The sequence below is a fragment of the Pagrus pagrus genome (genome assembly GCF_965226575.1).
Source record: "Pagrus pagrus genome assembly, chromosome: 13".
NCBI classification, from domain to species: Eukaryota; Metazoa; Chordata; class Actinopteri; order Spariformes; family Sparidae; genus Pagrus; species Pagrus pagrus.
Genome location: NC_140197.1, coordinates 12,014,859 through 12,031,540, shown reverse-complemented (window position 1 = coordinate 12,031,540; position 16,682 = coordinate 12,014,859). Strand labels below are relative to the sequence as shown.

At 44.4% G+C, this 16,682-nt stretch overlaps 1 protein-coding gene across 3 annotated transcripts in view; it reads left to right on the top strand.

Annotated features, from left to right (window-relative positions):
- Positions 1-7,510: 7,510 nt before the first annotated feature.
- Positions 7,511-16,682, top strand: part of tnrc18 (trinucleotide repeat containing 18) — a 46,430-nt gene continuing 37,258 nt past the window's right edge. For 2 of the 3 annotated variants that reach the window (XM_084370669.1, XM_084370667.1), the window contains exons 1-2: positions 7,511-7,683; positions 9,360-9,703. In XM_084370669.1, coding sequence (XP_084226795.1) covers positions 9,496-9,703 — 208 coding nt within the window. In that variant the 5' untranslated portion in view covers positions 7,511-7,683; positions 9,360-9,495. Of the gene's footprint in view, positions 7,691-9,359; positions 9,704-16,682 lie in introns of all 3 variants that reach the window. The other variant, XM_084370668.1, reaches the window with a different exon arrangement.

Genomic DNA, 16,682 nt, shown 5'->3' with positions numbered 1-16,682 from the left:
TTTATGAAGATCATATATTGTCATTTTTTTTAATTGAATACATACATTCTTATACTTTCATACTGTGTCAGAAATTCATACATTTCCTACACAGGCAGCAGAAATTCTATTAAAGATTTCTTCCATAGGTGCCATAGCAGAACATTCACCACTGTGTTCATCTGCTTCAGGGTTTATGCCGACCCTATTTGCTGCAGTGTTACCTGTCTCAGCTGACATTCTGAACTCAAAGGTCAGGGCTGGCTCTAAGGACTGACCCCGATGAGCTCAGTGAATCAGTCACACTAAGAATGATGAGTAAAGAGCTCAGATCAGTCACTTATTATCGCACAAAAAGCCTTTTTATCTATCCTTGGGAGTCTCGCCGTGACATCATTTGCAATCATGCTCTCCTCGTGGGATCATGAGATCACAGATGACTGTTTATCAGCTAGAAACGCCTTAATGGTGAGGATGCTGATGTGAAACACGAGGGAAATATCTTTCTGTTATTGAAATTACAAAATGATTTTGCTCGCTCAAAACAATGGATCTCCACTTTTCCATTATTCCCTCCCAGAGACAAAACACAAGCACACTACAGGACATTACCACAGAGCATTCTTTAGTTTTGCTCTGACCTGTAGTCACACCTCTGAAATACTGTCATCATAACCCGACTGTGGATTTGCAGCAGTTGCACTGTTAAGACAGCAGATGGCAGTGAGGGTCTATTTATCCTGATGTCCAATAGTAAGGCGTGTCAGTGCTGTGAGCTCCTCATGCCATCATTTTCTCTGCACTCTCACCTCATTTTCCGGCTTAAAGCAAAAGAGCTGGATCTGAACATGCCTGATGTGTGTGAATCTCAGTTTTTTATAATGAAGTTAAATTTGCTTTTAGTTTGATTTCATGGACATGAAAGTAGCAGTATATCACAGCAGTAAGAATACTGTGGAGCAAAGATGGAGCCATTAAAAGTAACTGAGCTGGTGGATGTTTTACACCAGCTTTCCTGGCATGTCATTGAAAAGATCCTCTGCTGATCTGTGCACATTTCCTGTCCACATCTGCATATCACACAGATGAAGGAGGATAAGATGGATGGTGTGTGGACGGTGCTGCTGCCCCACCCTCATCCTCCATGCATCCTATCCTGTTTCTGTGTGACACCACCATCAGATTCAGCACCAGCCCAAAGTCATGCCGGGCCCATTAGTCAGGCTGTCCCAGTTTCATGCAGTATTCTGGGCTGGCTGGCTGGAGGCAGCTGGTGATGTATGGCGAGCCTGGAGGCCTGTGCACATGCCTGTGGAAGTTTGTGTTGATATGAATTCATATATGCATGCATTAACCCAGGCTGCCTGCTGCTTGCACATACACACTGAAGATCAAGTGTGTTTGGTATTGGAAATTTATTCCATCTTGCTGCAGCCCCCCCGCCTGTGATTCTGCTGAGACTGCTGCTCTCTGATATCCTTTTATTGCCACGCCAGCAAAACACTCACTGGCGAGGAAGCAGTGCTTGGCATCATGTTTGTGTGTGTGTGTGGGTGGGTAGGTAGGTGTGTGTGCAGCCATTTTTCTGTGCTTGACGAGGTTGTCGTGCACATGCGAGAGTGCGCTGCCTGTGCAGGTGTGAGCGCTGCAGGTGTTTGAGAATGAGGCGCTCCAGAGACGACACAGAGGGGGAGCAATTTGTCAGAAAATGAGGCTCCCTGTGTGCCTCCATTCACCACAGCTGTGCAGCTTTACTGCGTCTCCATTGGCCAGGTCACTCATCCACCCCCGCGTGCAGTTCTCCTCTCTCTCCAACAGATGGGGTCACGGCGCTGCCTGAGTGTGATTTGGCCTGTACAGTGGGTGAAAGCGAGTAGAGGGCTACAACTGCTGACAGAAGGAGGCCAGCAGAGAATAATTGATCATATTCACACACAGAGGCTCCTCTTCTTGTGTATGCCTCAGAGAGATTTGCATCCCGGCGAGGGTGACATGTTCACTGACAGTGATGCACTCTATCTGCATAGTTAACCCAGTGAATCTTATTGGGTTTGATTGACTGACAGCAGACGTAAAGTGTTGTTTCTGACAGTGAGGCACTGTCTTACACGAGGCTATAAAACCTTAGTCTCTCATCTCTCAGTCATATCAGATATATTCTGCACCCAAATATGTAAATTGGCCCTCCTTCTACAATCCTGAATAGCAGTAAAGGATTGTTTTATGGTGTGCAGCATCACATGTGACAGCAGATACTCAACGAAAGAAAAAAGCCGGAGAGAGAAAGGCAGTATCTAGGGTGAGAGGCGTGCAGGCCCCTGCAGGCATTTTCTTGAGGTTTCAGTGACACATCACCACTGCACGTTTACTCAGCAGGAGATGCGTCTGTTGCATCAATGTTTCCTTACGTGTGTGGTGATGCTGTATGGTTTCTCTCGTGAACACCCCCCACACACACACTCATAAGATTTCTCAGCTTCTCTAACCACACCATCCAGGTACAGGAACCGGCACCAAAAATACACACATCCTGTGCAGTGCAGGCTTGCTCGAGCACCCCTGCATGCACAGTTGACAAACCAACCCCCCCTCCAAACCCACCCCCCCCTATCTTGATTCGATGCAGTGGCAGATGGGAATCGCTTTGCTTTGGCTTCCGTGCATGCCCTTGTCTCGGAGCAGTTTTCATCCAGAAATAAACATGTTTATTTTGATTGCCTCTTGGCTGTGTTTTAATGATTTGTTTGAGACGGACAACTCACATCAATTTACATGAGAGTTAGTGGTTGTTGTGAATTTTAACTTCAGGTCTTGCATGTGATTAGATGGGGGGAAAATGTGGGTCAGTTTATGAATTGTATGTTTTCTAGCTGCTCACACTGAAAAAACTCCAATTCTTCCCAAGAATATTTGTCTAATTTTAGGTTAACACAACTCATCACACTTAAAGGGGCACTACATAGTTTTGGAGAAGAAATTCAAACTCAGGATTATATATTAGAAACATGTAGAAATATATATTCTTTCCATAACTGAATAAACAAGCTGTTCTTAAAAGGAAAATAAGGTCCCAGAACACTGTTTGAAGCTAGAAAGGTGGCAGGGTCCGCCACATATAAACAAAGAGAAACAGTATGAAACTGTGTTGTCCTTTAAGGTCAGTTTGTTTATTTAGTTTATTCAGTCATGAAAACAAAGAGAATTTGTTTATTTAGTTTATTCAGGCATAAGAAATCAATGAAGGTCTTTCTCTTCTGATTAAAACTTCTTTCCCAAAACTACATAGTGCACCTTTAATATAAGACACAGTGACCTATAGTAGCGTTCAATGAGATAAATGGGACTTGCTTTTAGACTATTTTCACCTGCTCTATCGGCAGATTTTATTCATTTAGAAAGACCTTGTATTCATTGTTTGTCACATATTTTTAATTGGCATTTTTTCCAGTGCAGTTGTTCTGCTAAATGAATAAACTGCTACATGTGTAATGTATGGGAAGTACAAACATGACCATATATGTGCATGAGCGTCTCTATCCATCATCCAAATACAGCTTGTTTTTATAGGAAAAAACCCTGAAATGAACACCATCATCTGATTACAGAATCCTGAAAAACTGTGAATATTTGTGGCGTGTGAGCCAACAGACAATGTCTAGATCTTCCATTGTGCGTTCCCGTCATTCGAGCACTACTATTGACTACATTCAGGGTGGTGCGCATGTGGCCGTCTGTTTGTCCTCCAGCAGAAAGCTCCTCACCCTCCTCCTCCCCCCACCCTCTAGTGGTCCACCATAAAACCCTGTAAGGCACTGTCTGATGATTGGCAGGTACCCCATGAGAGCTGCATGTGCATGTGTGAGTGTGAGTGTGTGTGCCTCAAGTGGGGGGTTGGTGGTGTGTGTGGTGATGTCAGTCAACCCAGAACTGGTGGTGTGTTTATTGCACATGTTGTGTGTGTTTGTCTCTGTATGCATGTTTGTTTCATTCCAGCAGGAAACATGACACTGCCATTAGCCTTCTTCACAACCATGTTGTGGATTTGTCTTGCTGCAGTGCAGCAGCAGTAATAACAATACAGTAGTTGTGCGGAGCATGAGACAAGGTATGATGAATGATTTAGGCCTGAGGGCATGCAGGCGCTCTGTGTGAGTGTGTGAGAGCAGATTGGGATTGGGAGGGGTTGCATAAAAAAAGCTGGGCCGTTATTCATTCCTGCTTCCTGTGTTGAATACTGTAGAAAATATGTTAAATTGGGGACATGGTCATATATACAGGCTTTGTTAGCAATCCCCCATCCCCAAATTGATGTTTCAACTGAAGTGTTGTTGTCAAAGACTGGGTGCTTATGCAGGACATCTTTCTGTATTTATTTATTTATGTATTTCTTTACAGAGAGGAGTGAACCCCCAGCTGAATTAATCAATGCTGTCTCTGAGCTCTGTCCCCTGTGGGTTAATGCAGCCACACGCCCGGGGGGTAAAATCAGATAGTCTGGCCGCCAAATCAAATCATTACCTGATCCTTCAACTGATAGGACAGAATTATCCCAAACTCCAACAATGATATTTGGACAGCCAAGCGGCTAGAGGTTGATGTGAGATATGGTGTTCAGGCAAAAGATAAGAGGCAAACAACAAGGGGGAAGAAAGAAAAACACAACCGGCCTAAAACAAGAGTCTGGGATAACAGATGTTCTCATCCTGTAATCTTTGGTCCGCAGAATAAAAACAATGTTAGTGGAATGAAAAATTGGCTGTGGTAAAGTATTGACTCAGCAGCGCTTTGGGCTATAAATCACAGTTTTCAGTACTTTTCCACTCCAGCCCCACATAGAGGAAAAGCTTGGAGCTTTATGTTGGACCAGCCTCAAAGAACCCAGTTGGTGTATAGGCTATAAAAAAACATAATCTACCAAATGGTCCCATCTGCTCCTAGGATAAACCTAACCTAGAAATAAACAGATATGTCTATGTTGTTGTCATCAAATGAAGGTTGAGAGTGTGCACATGAAGCACACACACACACACACACACACACACACACACACACACAAGCTGGTTGTTGTTGTGTAGGCAGAGAGGTCAATAAAGAATGTTTGAATTAGTCTTTATTGGGTTTTTTTGGCTGAACAACTCAAAGCACTGGTGAATTAATTTCATCACTATGTCAAACTATAATAATCCATAAATGACTTAAAGTCCTTTAAATTAAATTTACAGTCAAATACTGTTCATTAAACCGTGCATAAAAATGCTGCTTGTGTAAAAGAAACATATAGTGCTTTTTATTGTCTGAACGAATCATGAGTAAGCCGTTTCATAAAATAACATGAATACCACCACGACTCGTCACAACCCACACGGCAGCTGAACTGAACCCACCTCAAAGTGCAGATAACCCCCCTCGAAAGCCGCGGTATTTGACAAGAAAAACAACAAGCAGAAGATGAAACCTGCCTCCTGCTCAGGGGGTGAAAAGACGGAAACAATGGGGGCCTAATGTAAAGGCATTGTCTGAATTCCCAGTCGGAGCGATTTGGAGAACAAAGGCCGGCTTGGTCCCCTCGGACGGGACATCACTCTGGTCTCCGCCTGGTAATTCCCTCCCCGGCTCCCGTCAGGGGCGACAGGCGCTGCGAGCAGACGGGTCAGCGGGGCGAGAGCCGTCGCTGGGCGGCCTCTTCTGTTAGCTCAGCTCGGCGGCGTGGTTGTCGTCCGTATGGGCGAATAACCACCGAGGTGTGACAACCAAGAGTACCGCGAACTCACCGGCTCGCCTGACCACCTCACAGCGGGGCCATTTCTCCGCTGCTGGTGTTAGCATGAGCGCGTCGCCGCCGCTCGGCCGAACCCCGGCCGTCCTCTCTCCTCGCGCTCCGCGGTTTGCTCTCTGTTGCGGAGCTTTTTACTTTCCCCTGCCAGCGGGGGCGCCTTGAAACCGACGCGCTGTGAACAGGAGGGGGTGGAGGAGTGCAGAAGGTTGACATGGGCAGCTTGAAACCGCCTCAGACTTTTTTAATCAACATTTTTCGCAAAGATGTAACGCGGAGGAAACGTACGGAGTAAAAACCCGCGAGAGTAAGACACTTCTGTGCGCGAGGTCGTGTGAGAGGTTTTGTAGAGCCCTGGTTCACGCCAAAGGTCGCCCCCCCCCCTTTCTGAATTTTAGCATAAACGAGCCACGCCACTTTTTCCCTCTTCTAATGCAAATGTGTGCGTCCCCGCTGAATCCCGACTGAGATTATTCGACATCCAGCGTTGCTTCACCTATACAGCCTGGTCTGTGCATTTGCATACCGAAAGCAGGGCATTATTATTCCTGGTGAGAGATGGTGTGGGAATAAAAACTGTAGAAAACAATGATGAGTCTCAGTGCTTTCCTGGCTGATACGATAACATTCCAGGATGTCTTTGACCAGTGAAATCTGCCTGCATGTGTAGTGAGTGAAGGTCCGTTTAACATCAATATCTACATCAAATTGCATTTGATTTAATAAATCTGCCTCATTAAGTCTGTATTTGTTTAATTTGTAGGACTAAAGCTGCACATTAAAGGAGCGTTATGTAGTTTTGAGAGAGAATTTTAATCAGAAGAGAAATATCTTCATTGATTGAATTTGTAAGCCTCAAGAAACTAAATTAAAAAAAACCTCTTTGTTTTACAAAATAAACAAACTGACCTTAAAGGACAACAGGGTTCCTCTGAGAACAGCTTGTTTATTCAGTTATGGAAAAAATAAATATTTCTGAGTATGTATTATTTCCTCATTAACATTGTAAATATTAAAATTCTGAGTTTGAATTTCTTCTTTAAATCTACATAGTGCCCCTTTAAGTCACTTTTCTTCCTCTAACCATAAATAAATCCATGATGATTGGCCTGACTTTGTTTGTCAATGGGGGGAGGAACATCCACATTATGAATGCCCCAAATTAAATAGAATTATTCAATTAGAATTAAGTGGGAGATTGCTATCTTAAATTTTTGTTGATGTTTGGAAGAGGTCTTGGGCTGTAATGGAAAAAAAATACTTACTGGAAAAGGTAATTATCTGCTGTTTCCTTGGAAGGAAAAGTAAACTTAAGTCCACACTTCATTGGAAACGAGTGCAATATATTTAAGGGTTACGACGCCCCCTTACTCTCTGCTTCCCAGTCTTTGAGCGCCCATTACTGGCATGGAAATGGGTGGAGTGGGGGGTGGGAGGTCGCCTTGAAACTGGCCCCCACCACCACCACCAGCAGCAGCAGCACCATCCCTACTAAAAACAGAAACCCACCGCTTGTTTTGATCACTCAGTCTTGAAGGGAGAGGGGACCTTGAAACGGCTCAACCTCCTTGCTCCATAATTGGTTTTATAGTGCTGGCGAGCGGCCAGGGTGTTTTTTTTTCTGATTACACTGGGGATTTTGATCGACACTCCGTGCAGCCAATCAGACAGCAGCTATGAGAAACGTAAAGGGCGGGGCTAAGGGTTGGGTGGTAGCGAGGGAGATGGGCGGGGCTTGCAAAACAATGCTGTGTTTCATTGCTGAGGAGCTTACGGACGCGTCAGGGGCTGTCTCCCCCCTCGGCTGATCCCCCAGTTTACCTTCGGACGAGCCTGTAATGGACTACTCTAGTTCTCCCAGCAACCTGGACGGATTTTGAGAAACGTTTGCATTTTTAGCTCCTTCCCCCCCTCAGACTTTCCACATTCAAGTAAGCGGTGGGCATGTTGTTTTTTTTTTTTCTTGTTTTAGTTTCTTCTTCCAGCCGAAGTGTCAGACTTCTCGGTGTTTTTAAAACATATTTTGGTTTGTAAATGCGAGTGAAAAGGGCGCGGAGGTTATTGCGTGCGACATTTTGGATTTTTCCGGGGCTTACTGTCGGTGTGTGAACACTTTTGGAGACGTTTCCGCCGAGAAAGTTTTGTGTGTGTCGTTAATGGAACCGTGAAAAGTTTGAAACGTGGCTGAAACGCCGTGCTGCTCCGCTGCCGTGCCGCATGGATCACAACGGAAAAGCACACAGTCTCCCCCACCTTCCCAGTTTGTTTCAGAGGGCTCAGAGGCTACATTTGTGTCTGCTGGATTTTTCTGAAGTAAAAAAAAAAAAAAAAAAGGGGGTTTATTGTGATTTGTGAACGAGCCTTTCTTCAGATCCCGCCCGCCTGGATATCACGAGTCATTGCTGTAATGTGTTTGCTTGCAGCCTTTGAAGGTTAAACTCGACTTTCGGCTTGTTTTTAACTTAAATTCATCAACTTAGTGTTTAACTGTTGTTAATTTTCGGGCAAAAGGTAAAAAAAAAAAAAAAATTGTTTCTATAAGACATCAATATATTATCTCCTTGTGTTGCTAAAGTCGCAATCGCTTGTTCTCCTTAAAGTAACTTTTATTATATTTTTCTGTTTTTTAACATCACACAAACACCCATCTGTGAAGGTTGTCTTTTATCATCTGTTTTCCAAAAATGATTAAAATCGACCTTTTTAACAGATTCAAGGCGCTGGTGCTCGGGTCGTTACCGATATAAACTAAAATATCCGTCGATTTATGATGTAAAACACAGTAATATATATTTAATACTAGTTCAAACTCGGGTCCAGATGGCACACCGTCGATAAGCTGGACATCTAAAGAGGTTTTAGTTTCTAAACAGCGGACTGAAGTGTTTACGGGCTGGGTTCTGATTTCTTTCCGTGGGCAGCACCCATGTCCCTGAAGTAGCCCGGGACTAAATTCGCATCTGTGGGCAACAAAACACCGCTAACCCCGCTGATTAATGATGCAGGCTTTTGCAGCCTTATTTATTTTTAACCCGTTTGAAATTTATATTTGATGCGCCTCCAGTATTTATGGTGTATTGGTTTACAGGGCGACTCGGCCCATAGCCTACATTGCTGGTTTACGGTTTAGGAAAACAAGCTGTGTAATCGGAAAAAGGTGGAATAGGTGGTTAAAATTTGACGGTATGTGTTTCCATCGCGGGATCGCAGGGTGTTTTTCACGGCCGGGGCAGAGCAGCTGGCCGCCCCTCTCCTGGTTGTGTTTCCCTGGGAAGCGGAGCCCCGGAGCGGCTGCCTGCTCGGTGTGCAGTGGGGGTGGAGCACTGCTGGTCTCAAAAACATTACAGCGAAATATTGTAGATATAAGTTAAAGCTGCGTTGAGAGCTGCAGTTAGGATACACCAGGACCAACTCATATGATCTTCATGTCGACCAGCTAATATTCACCGTTTAGTTTTGAAGTGGTTTTGCAAACTGCGTCATTGCACGTATGGACCGCCTGGTCGCTGGAAATAGGAGAAATCCGAAAACTACCACTTCCAAACACTTTGCTCAGTCTGCCCTGAGATTGTATATCAAGCGATTTGTTTCTTGTTGTATTTTATAGGTCAGCAGGATGGCTGAAAAGGAGCCCGAATCGCCTGGAAAACTAAAGACATTATTATAGCCAGAACTGGCTTTTTCGGAATAGGGGGCCTATCCGAACGGACTATTTCTTTTCACAACTTTCCCTTCTGTGGATAATGGATGGCAGAGATTTTGGACCTCCCCGATCCGTCCACGTACCACCTCCGTTGTTGGCGGGGCTCGCAATGGAGTCTCACCGGCTCGGAGCAGCAGCAGCAGCCGGGAGGATCCCTCCCTCGCCCGGTCACTTGGGCTCGAGTCATCCGCCGCCTCTCCACTCCGGAAAATTCTTGCCATCGGCCATTAACCTACATCCACACCACAGTAAGTACATGATGTCAGACTGTGGAAATGCTGTAACATGTCTGCCTCAAAGGCACAGCCCTAAAATGATCTAATATTAACTTGAAATAACGCTGCGCAAAAATGCGCACAGTTAGTGGCTCCCCGTGGCAGCATGTGCGGTCATCGCTGGGATGTCGCTACGGTGTTCAGTGAGAAATGAACCCAGATGTAGATTTCATAAGGAGGAGTGGCTGTATATAAAGCTGTGACAAGTTTCAGATGTTAAAGTACGGGATCGCGTTAAGGATCCCCAGCTTTTGGCGACGGACAACAACGCATTAGCGGAAAATTACTTGGCAGTTTGCAACACACAGCGGCGGGTGTTGTTGCAGCAGTCCGCAGGTCAGGGTGCAATGGTCTTGGATTGCATGTGGACCATTACACCGTCATTCCGCTGAGAACAGATGCAATGTGTGAGTGTCCGTGTTTGGGCAAGTGGGGGTGGTGAAGTTGTGACATAAGAGGGATGACAGACCACTTTTTGGGGGGGAATTTGCTGGAGTGATGAATGGCCGTGGTTCAGTCCCCAGCACTTGGAGTAAAAGCCACTCTCCTGGAACATTCAGCAAATGGCTGATGCTGCTCTTTTTCCTGCATTTGTACCAATACTGTTGGACATCCCCGCTGCTGCCTCAAGTACATTGGGGAGTGTGTGTGTGTGTGTGTGTGTGTGTGTGTGTGAGGGAGAGAGATGAATTGTGTGAGTGTGTGCTTAAATAAGCACATGATGGGTGGAAACTGCATGGTTGCGATGCCATTCAAAAGAAGATGAACCAGGCAGTGGCTCCTTAAAGCGAGCCCCCATGTGTTTGTTTACATTATGTAGGTGTGTGTGTTGTCTGTATTACCCAACTGTGGCCAGTAGATCACCTCTAGTTTATGTTATTCCCCGCTGAGCTGGTGATTTTCCCTTTAACATTTTTACTGCCTGCACAGTGATGTCTGCTCCTGCTATTAGTAATGGGAGCCTTGAAATAATATTTTGCATGAAAGAAAACATGGCATGTTTGCATACAGTTTTGTGGTCAGTCAAAGGGGGAAGTCAGCACTGTCATCTAGGTTCAAACCATATGTTGCGTGTGTAGGAAATATGGGTCTGCTGTGTCTTTTGGAAAACGGAAAGTCTGACAAACGCTCTCATCGAGTTACTTACATCCCCCTGAAGTCATGAAGCTGCAGACAGAGATACAATTACAGTTCCTCTGGTTTCTCTTCAGAGGTAAACCCCGGAGATAATAATACTCCAGTTAAGCTGCGTGCGTTTTCCCCTCTCGTCCCCCTTCATCGCCGAGCGTGGGTTCAATGCAGCACTTGTCATTTGCAGCGCACGGTACTAGAGGTCTAGTAAAAGGCAGGGCAGGGCTCTGATGAAGCGTTAATTTGACACACACCGGCAGAGCCCACACACTCTGCTCACACACGCACATGAAGAGCTGTCAGAGATGAAATCAACTCACAGCGGGGGGTGTGAGGATGATTGATGGGTGTATGGCTGCAAAGAGATGTGCCAGGGCGCAGTTTATTGCAGTGAGTTGAGCTGATTTTGTGGCTCTGGGATAACAGGGGAATGTTTTTATGTGAGGTGATCACACATGTGGATTTAGTGTAAAGCGTGCAAATATTATTTCTGTTGAAGAAGTGCGTCTTCTGCTGCAGCAGCAGCGGCAGCATCAGTGTATGTGTTCCAGTTAGGATGATGTCTCCTCCTGTGGTTCTGCAAATGAGCTAAAAAGGAGTGTGGTGTGGTGTGGTGTGGTGTGGTGGTCTGTGTGTGTATATATGTGTGTGTGTGTGTGTGTGTGTGTGTGTGTGTGTGTGTGTGTGCAGACTTGATTGTGTGGAACAACTTGATGTGTAGCCAGAGGGGGGTTTCAGAAGTGGAATTGACCCAACCACTGTTCCAGCCCCAGATTGGCTGTTTAAACACTCCTTTAAAAACGGGATACATTTTATTCTGCCCACACAGTGACCTTCTCCATGCCTGACTCTCATCTCTCCTACACACACACACACACACACACACACACACACACACACACTCTGCAGCCTCCACCCACTAAAAACACACCACTGTTCGATGCAGGTCATTTAGCTTTACGGCACTCCTCCATATCAAATCCCCACGCATTACTTTAACCAAACCCAACGGAGATCTCAGTCCCGTGCTCGTAATAACACCACACAGCCCCTGTTACACGATAATTACCCGCTAATTGCAAATGTGCACAATGTTCCTGTTTAATTGCAATAAACAGCATGAACCCAGAGCTCAAGGAGTGTGCAATCAGAGGAGCCAAGGTCGACCGGCTACTGTTTTTTGTTTACATGTGTTTCATGGAATTGGAGACATTTGTTGTTTTTGGCTGACCTCGTGGCTGTTTATAGCTGCCAAACACACACTTATTTCCCATGAGACTCCTTTATTTTAGTTCAGTTTTAATGGGATATCCACCTGACTTAATGGAGCAGAGTGTATGTTCACAACTAAAGGTTGGCAGGTGTGTGTGTGTGTGTGTGTGTGTGTGTGTGTGTGTGTGTGTGTGTGTGTGTGTGTGCGCAGCTCAACATTTGTTTTAGCTGCATTGTGAAGCTGCAAATAGTTTGTTGATATTTGCACACTCCGCTGCTAAAAGGGAGCCTCTGTAAAGAAATCCAGCAGTACCTGCTCCTCTTTGTCCACACAGGTTACATCTAAACAGGATGAGGTCTTATAGTTATAGCTGTTTATAGATGTAAAATGGCTGTAAATGGTCCTCTGTCTACTGGAGGTCTGCCGGAGCCTCCACCACCAGATTGAGGCCATCTGTCCTCTTCCCTCCCTCCCTCCCTCGCATCCGAGAGCAGCAGAGGTAGGACCTGCTGGAGTGTGACTGCACAGAGGGGACGAGGCCGGTAGAGCTGCAATGATTGGTTGTTCCAAAGATTAACTGTTACTGTTTGTTATTAACTATTTTGATGACAATCAATTATTGTTTTTCACTTTTCAAGCACAAATGTCAAACATTTGCTGGTTTCAGCTTCTTAAATGCAAGGATTTGCAGCTTTGTCTTTGGGTTTTGGACTGTCGGTTGGACAAAAGAAGCATTTTGTAGCCGTCACTTTGGGTTCCTGGGAAATTGTGGGGGAGCATGATATTTTTTGGACCAATTAATTATTGGCCTGATACTGGGAGTGCTTATCCACATCAGTGAAATTCTAGCCGATAAATGCAGCCAATAATATGAAGCCAAAATGCTTTTATTGACATAACAAGCGCAGCATTTACCCACTGCGATACAGTAGCTGGCTGTTGGTTGTTGATACACCAAAACTGCAGGTTCGTAACACAAAAATGTGAAATAATTTGTTATCTTATCGGTATCAGCTGTGAGAAGGGGGAAATTATCAGCATCACTGACCAAAAATACATATCATTCATCCCTATTTATTTGCTTTCTTTCATTTTCTTTTGACATAAAATATAGACTGAAATATTGATCGATTAAACATGAAAAAATATTTGTCAGATTAATCAATAATAAAAGCCCTAGATGACTGTTATTGTTACGGCTGACGTAGCTGGAGATTATTTTATTGTGAAGGGCGTGTATCAAGAATCATATTATGCACACGGTTGTGCAGGAGAAGATTATTTTTCATTTGAGTTTGTTTAATACCAAATGCTCTTTTGCACTCCATTCCTCTGAGAACATGTGACTATCAGACAACGTGACAAATATGTCTTTGGATTTTAACCAGTTGATTATTGTATTCTTCTTCCAAACAAACAGAATATGTTGCTGCAGCTGTGGCAAGGAAAAGCACATCACCTCCTGAGCACCAGCGGGCGTTGAGAGCGGTAGAAATTGTAGATGCATGCATGAACTGGGTGTAGGTTGAATCTCTGTTGTGTTATATCAAGTGGCCATTGTTGTAGATGATTGCTTCAGCTGTGTGGAATGACCTTACAGGAGTACAGTACAATCCAGTTTGGAACAAATGCTTGTTTAATGAGGCGAAAATGTCGTTCAGGGCGGCGTCCCTCATCTGTTCAACTTAAGGGATAACACGTCTGAACCAGCAACTTTTCTGCTCTTTTGTCCCTCTCGCTCTCTCACACACGCACTTTCATACACTTCTCAGCACTCGCTAGGGAGTAGCAAACGGTAGGAGTGAGACACAGAGGCAAATGTAGGTGTTGTCGCGCACGCAGAGAAGGGAAATCAATAGATGGAGATGAAAATGGCTTAAGACAAATGGAAACTGCAAACTAAATGTGCGCAATCCCTAAGGTGGAAAGCAATGTTTTGTTTTCAAGGGATAAGAGCTGAAGCTGGTGTTTGTGTGTGACCGAGAGACACGGTGTAGATGAGAGGATTGAGGTCTTGTGTATGGGAATGGGAGCATGTGATTGTGCTTAGTGCTGTTGGGGCCAGGGTTCCCCCCCCGGGACTCTCTGCAGAGAGAAGGGAAGAGATTTATCCTGACCACAGCACATTCAAACACGCTTAGATAAATGTGGTAGCCCTTCATATGTTCTCTTTTTCAGTCTCGCTCTCATATACACACACAAACACACACATAAAGGGCTGTAAGTGTAAATCAAGCAGCATGCTACTCAGGTCAGAGTCATGTCAGCTGATACCAATTTGTCTTCCACTCCACTTGCTTAGTATGTCTGTGTACGTTAAAATTAATGTGGTGAGGGTGTGTTTATATGTATTCAAGACACAGACCCCTACATCTATGTGTGTGTGTGTGGGTGTGAGAAGATGTGCCTCGGCTCGGACACATCCCCTCTCAGATTAATTGAATCCTTCAGGAGAGAAAACAGGCTCCTTAAGAGAAAGCACAAGGCACTGCTGCCCTGCTACAATAAACCTGTCAGATGCAGACAAACTGCACAGACAGACACACACGCACACACAAATATATATAACGCACACACACAGCTGTCAAACATAAGAGTGATAGGCTGGTGTGTGTGTGTGAGAAAACGAGCGTGCCGTGGCATGTCGAAATACCCAAAGCATTAGCTAAGTGGCTCTCTCTGCCAGAACCCTCCCTTAAACTCAAACAACACACAAAGGTCACACACTGCGTTCTGTCTCTGTGTTTGGCGGCATGTTGAGTCGCTACGTGTCCCATTAAATAAGTTTCATCATACTCCTCCAGGCACACTTACAACTCCAAATATGTAGTGACATGACGTGAGAAGTCAGATTTGACTGTTGCACCTGAAATGTATTTTTAAAGCATTCTAAGATTTGAATCTAAAACTGAATGAATAGCAGACTCACTGTGTCCGTTCTGTGGTTTTTACTCTACATCAGGAACAGTCTCGATTAGTCTGTTAATGAGAAATGTCCCGATAACATTCATCACACAAGATCAGACCGTTTCCTGTCAGTCAGCACCTCAGTAGTCTGATGTTCAAGCCACTTATTAGTTTAAGATGCATGTTCCACCAAAAGTCTGACCCACCCTGTGCTGCAGGCGTAGATGTAGTTATCACTTGTTCTTGAATGTATGTGTGTGTGTGTGTGTGTCGTTGTATCTGTGTTACCATGCAACTGTGCATTCCATTCGGGCCGTGTGTGACACGTCTGTTGCAAGCACATTTCCATTTGCTGGTATGGAGGAGTGTGTCAAAATAACACCTGCCGTCTTCACAGGAGTACACCAGCATGGTACAGCGAGGTTTAAACACACGTGAAGCAAGTTTAGCAGGTTTCTGAGAGCTGCAAAAAACAACAACTTTGTGGCTTTCCTGTCATTTAGTTGGGGGTGAATAAAGTGGACATTGTGTGGCGGACTGCTCTTTTATTTACTTTGTTTCAGTTAAGATGGCTGAATTCAATCAAGCTGCTTCAGTTTCAGGGTCCTGGTGTCATGCATGAAGGCTACCTGTCACTCTGTCATGGCTCACCGCGACATCTGAATAGAACCATCGTTAATGTTATTAGTAACACCCGTGCTTTAACTACAATGCCAAATCAAAAGGGCCTGTTACAATTTCAGTTCATCAGGTTTCCAATAGATGATGAGTAAATGTCCATTTAGACCCTTAGGCCACAGATATACTTGCTTTTTAACCATGTGGTCGCGTAGACGGTGTGCATATTGCATCGTGCAGATGCATAGTATTAATATCTGAGGATGTGCACATCTGTTGTCAACATATGTGAAGTCTGCCACTTTTCATGTAATAAAGACAGGAATCGAAGGCTCGACAGTAATGGTTACCAGGTTGTCATCAGAAACTATTTATAGGGAGTGAATTCTTGTGTTCAGCATATAAAAAAATTGGTACAATAAAATGTACATCCCAGAACAACATCTGTTACTTTATTGATATCTAAATATTACTCTTACAATCGAAACCGCAACCAAACAACACTGTAAAGTGTCAGATAAAGCACAAATGAAGAATTTTTAAACATTACTGTGATGTCACATTTTCATTATTAAGCAGACCTGTAAACTGCGTAGTATCTCAATTACTCAAGATACAGGGTGATTAAAAAACATTATCGTTGACCTCAAGCTGGCAGCTCATCTCCAGCCTGGCAACCACTTCAACACCTTCTGTAAAAAGTTCCCTGAAAAAAGATCTGATTTCTTTTACGCCTTAATTGTGTCATCTCTTTATCAACAAACAATTAAAGTCGAGAGACATCATATTTTAACACATCCTACCATGGTTTGCAAAGTTTGACGTGTCGTAACGTGAACTTGTCAAAGAGACATTTTTAAGTGACATTGAGAAACAGTTTGTGCTCGACTGGAGGCACGTAAACAAAACTGTTTCCTCTCAACACTTCAGAACACAGGACGAACCAGACGTGCACATTTTGAAATCATTAACTGACACACACGTTTAACCACATGCTCACAGCCTGAACCAACACTTACACACACAGACAGATATGTGGTTCCAGACGTGCATGCAAATCCTGCACATCCCTCCCCCGCGTGT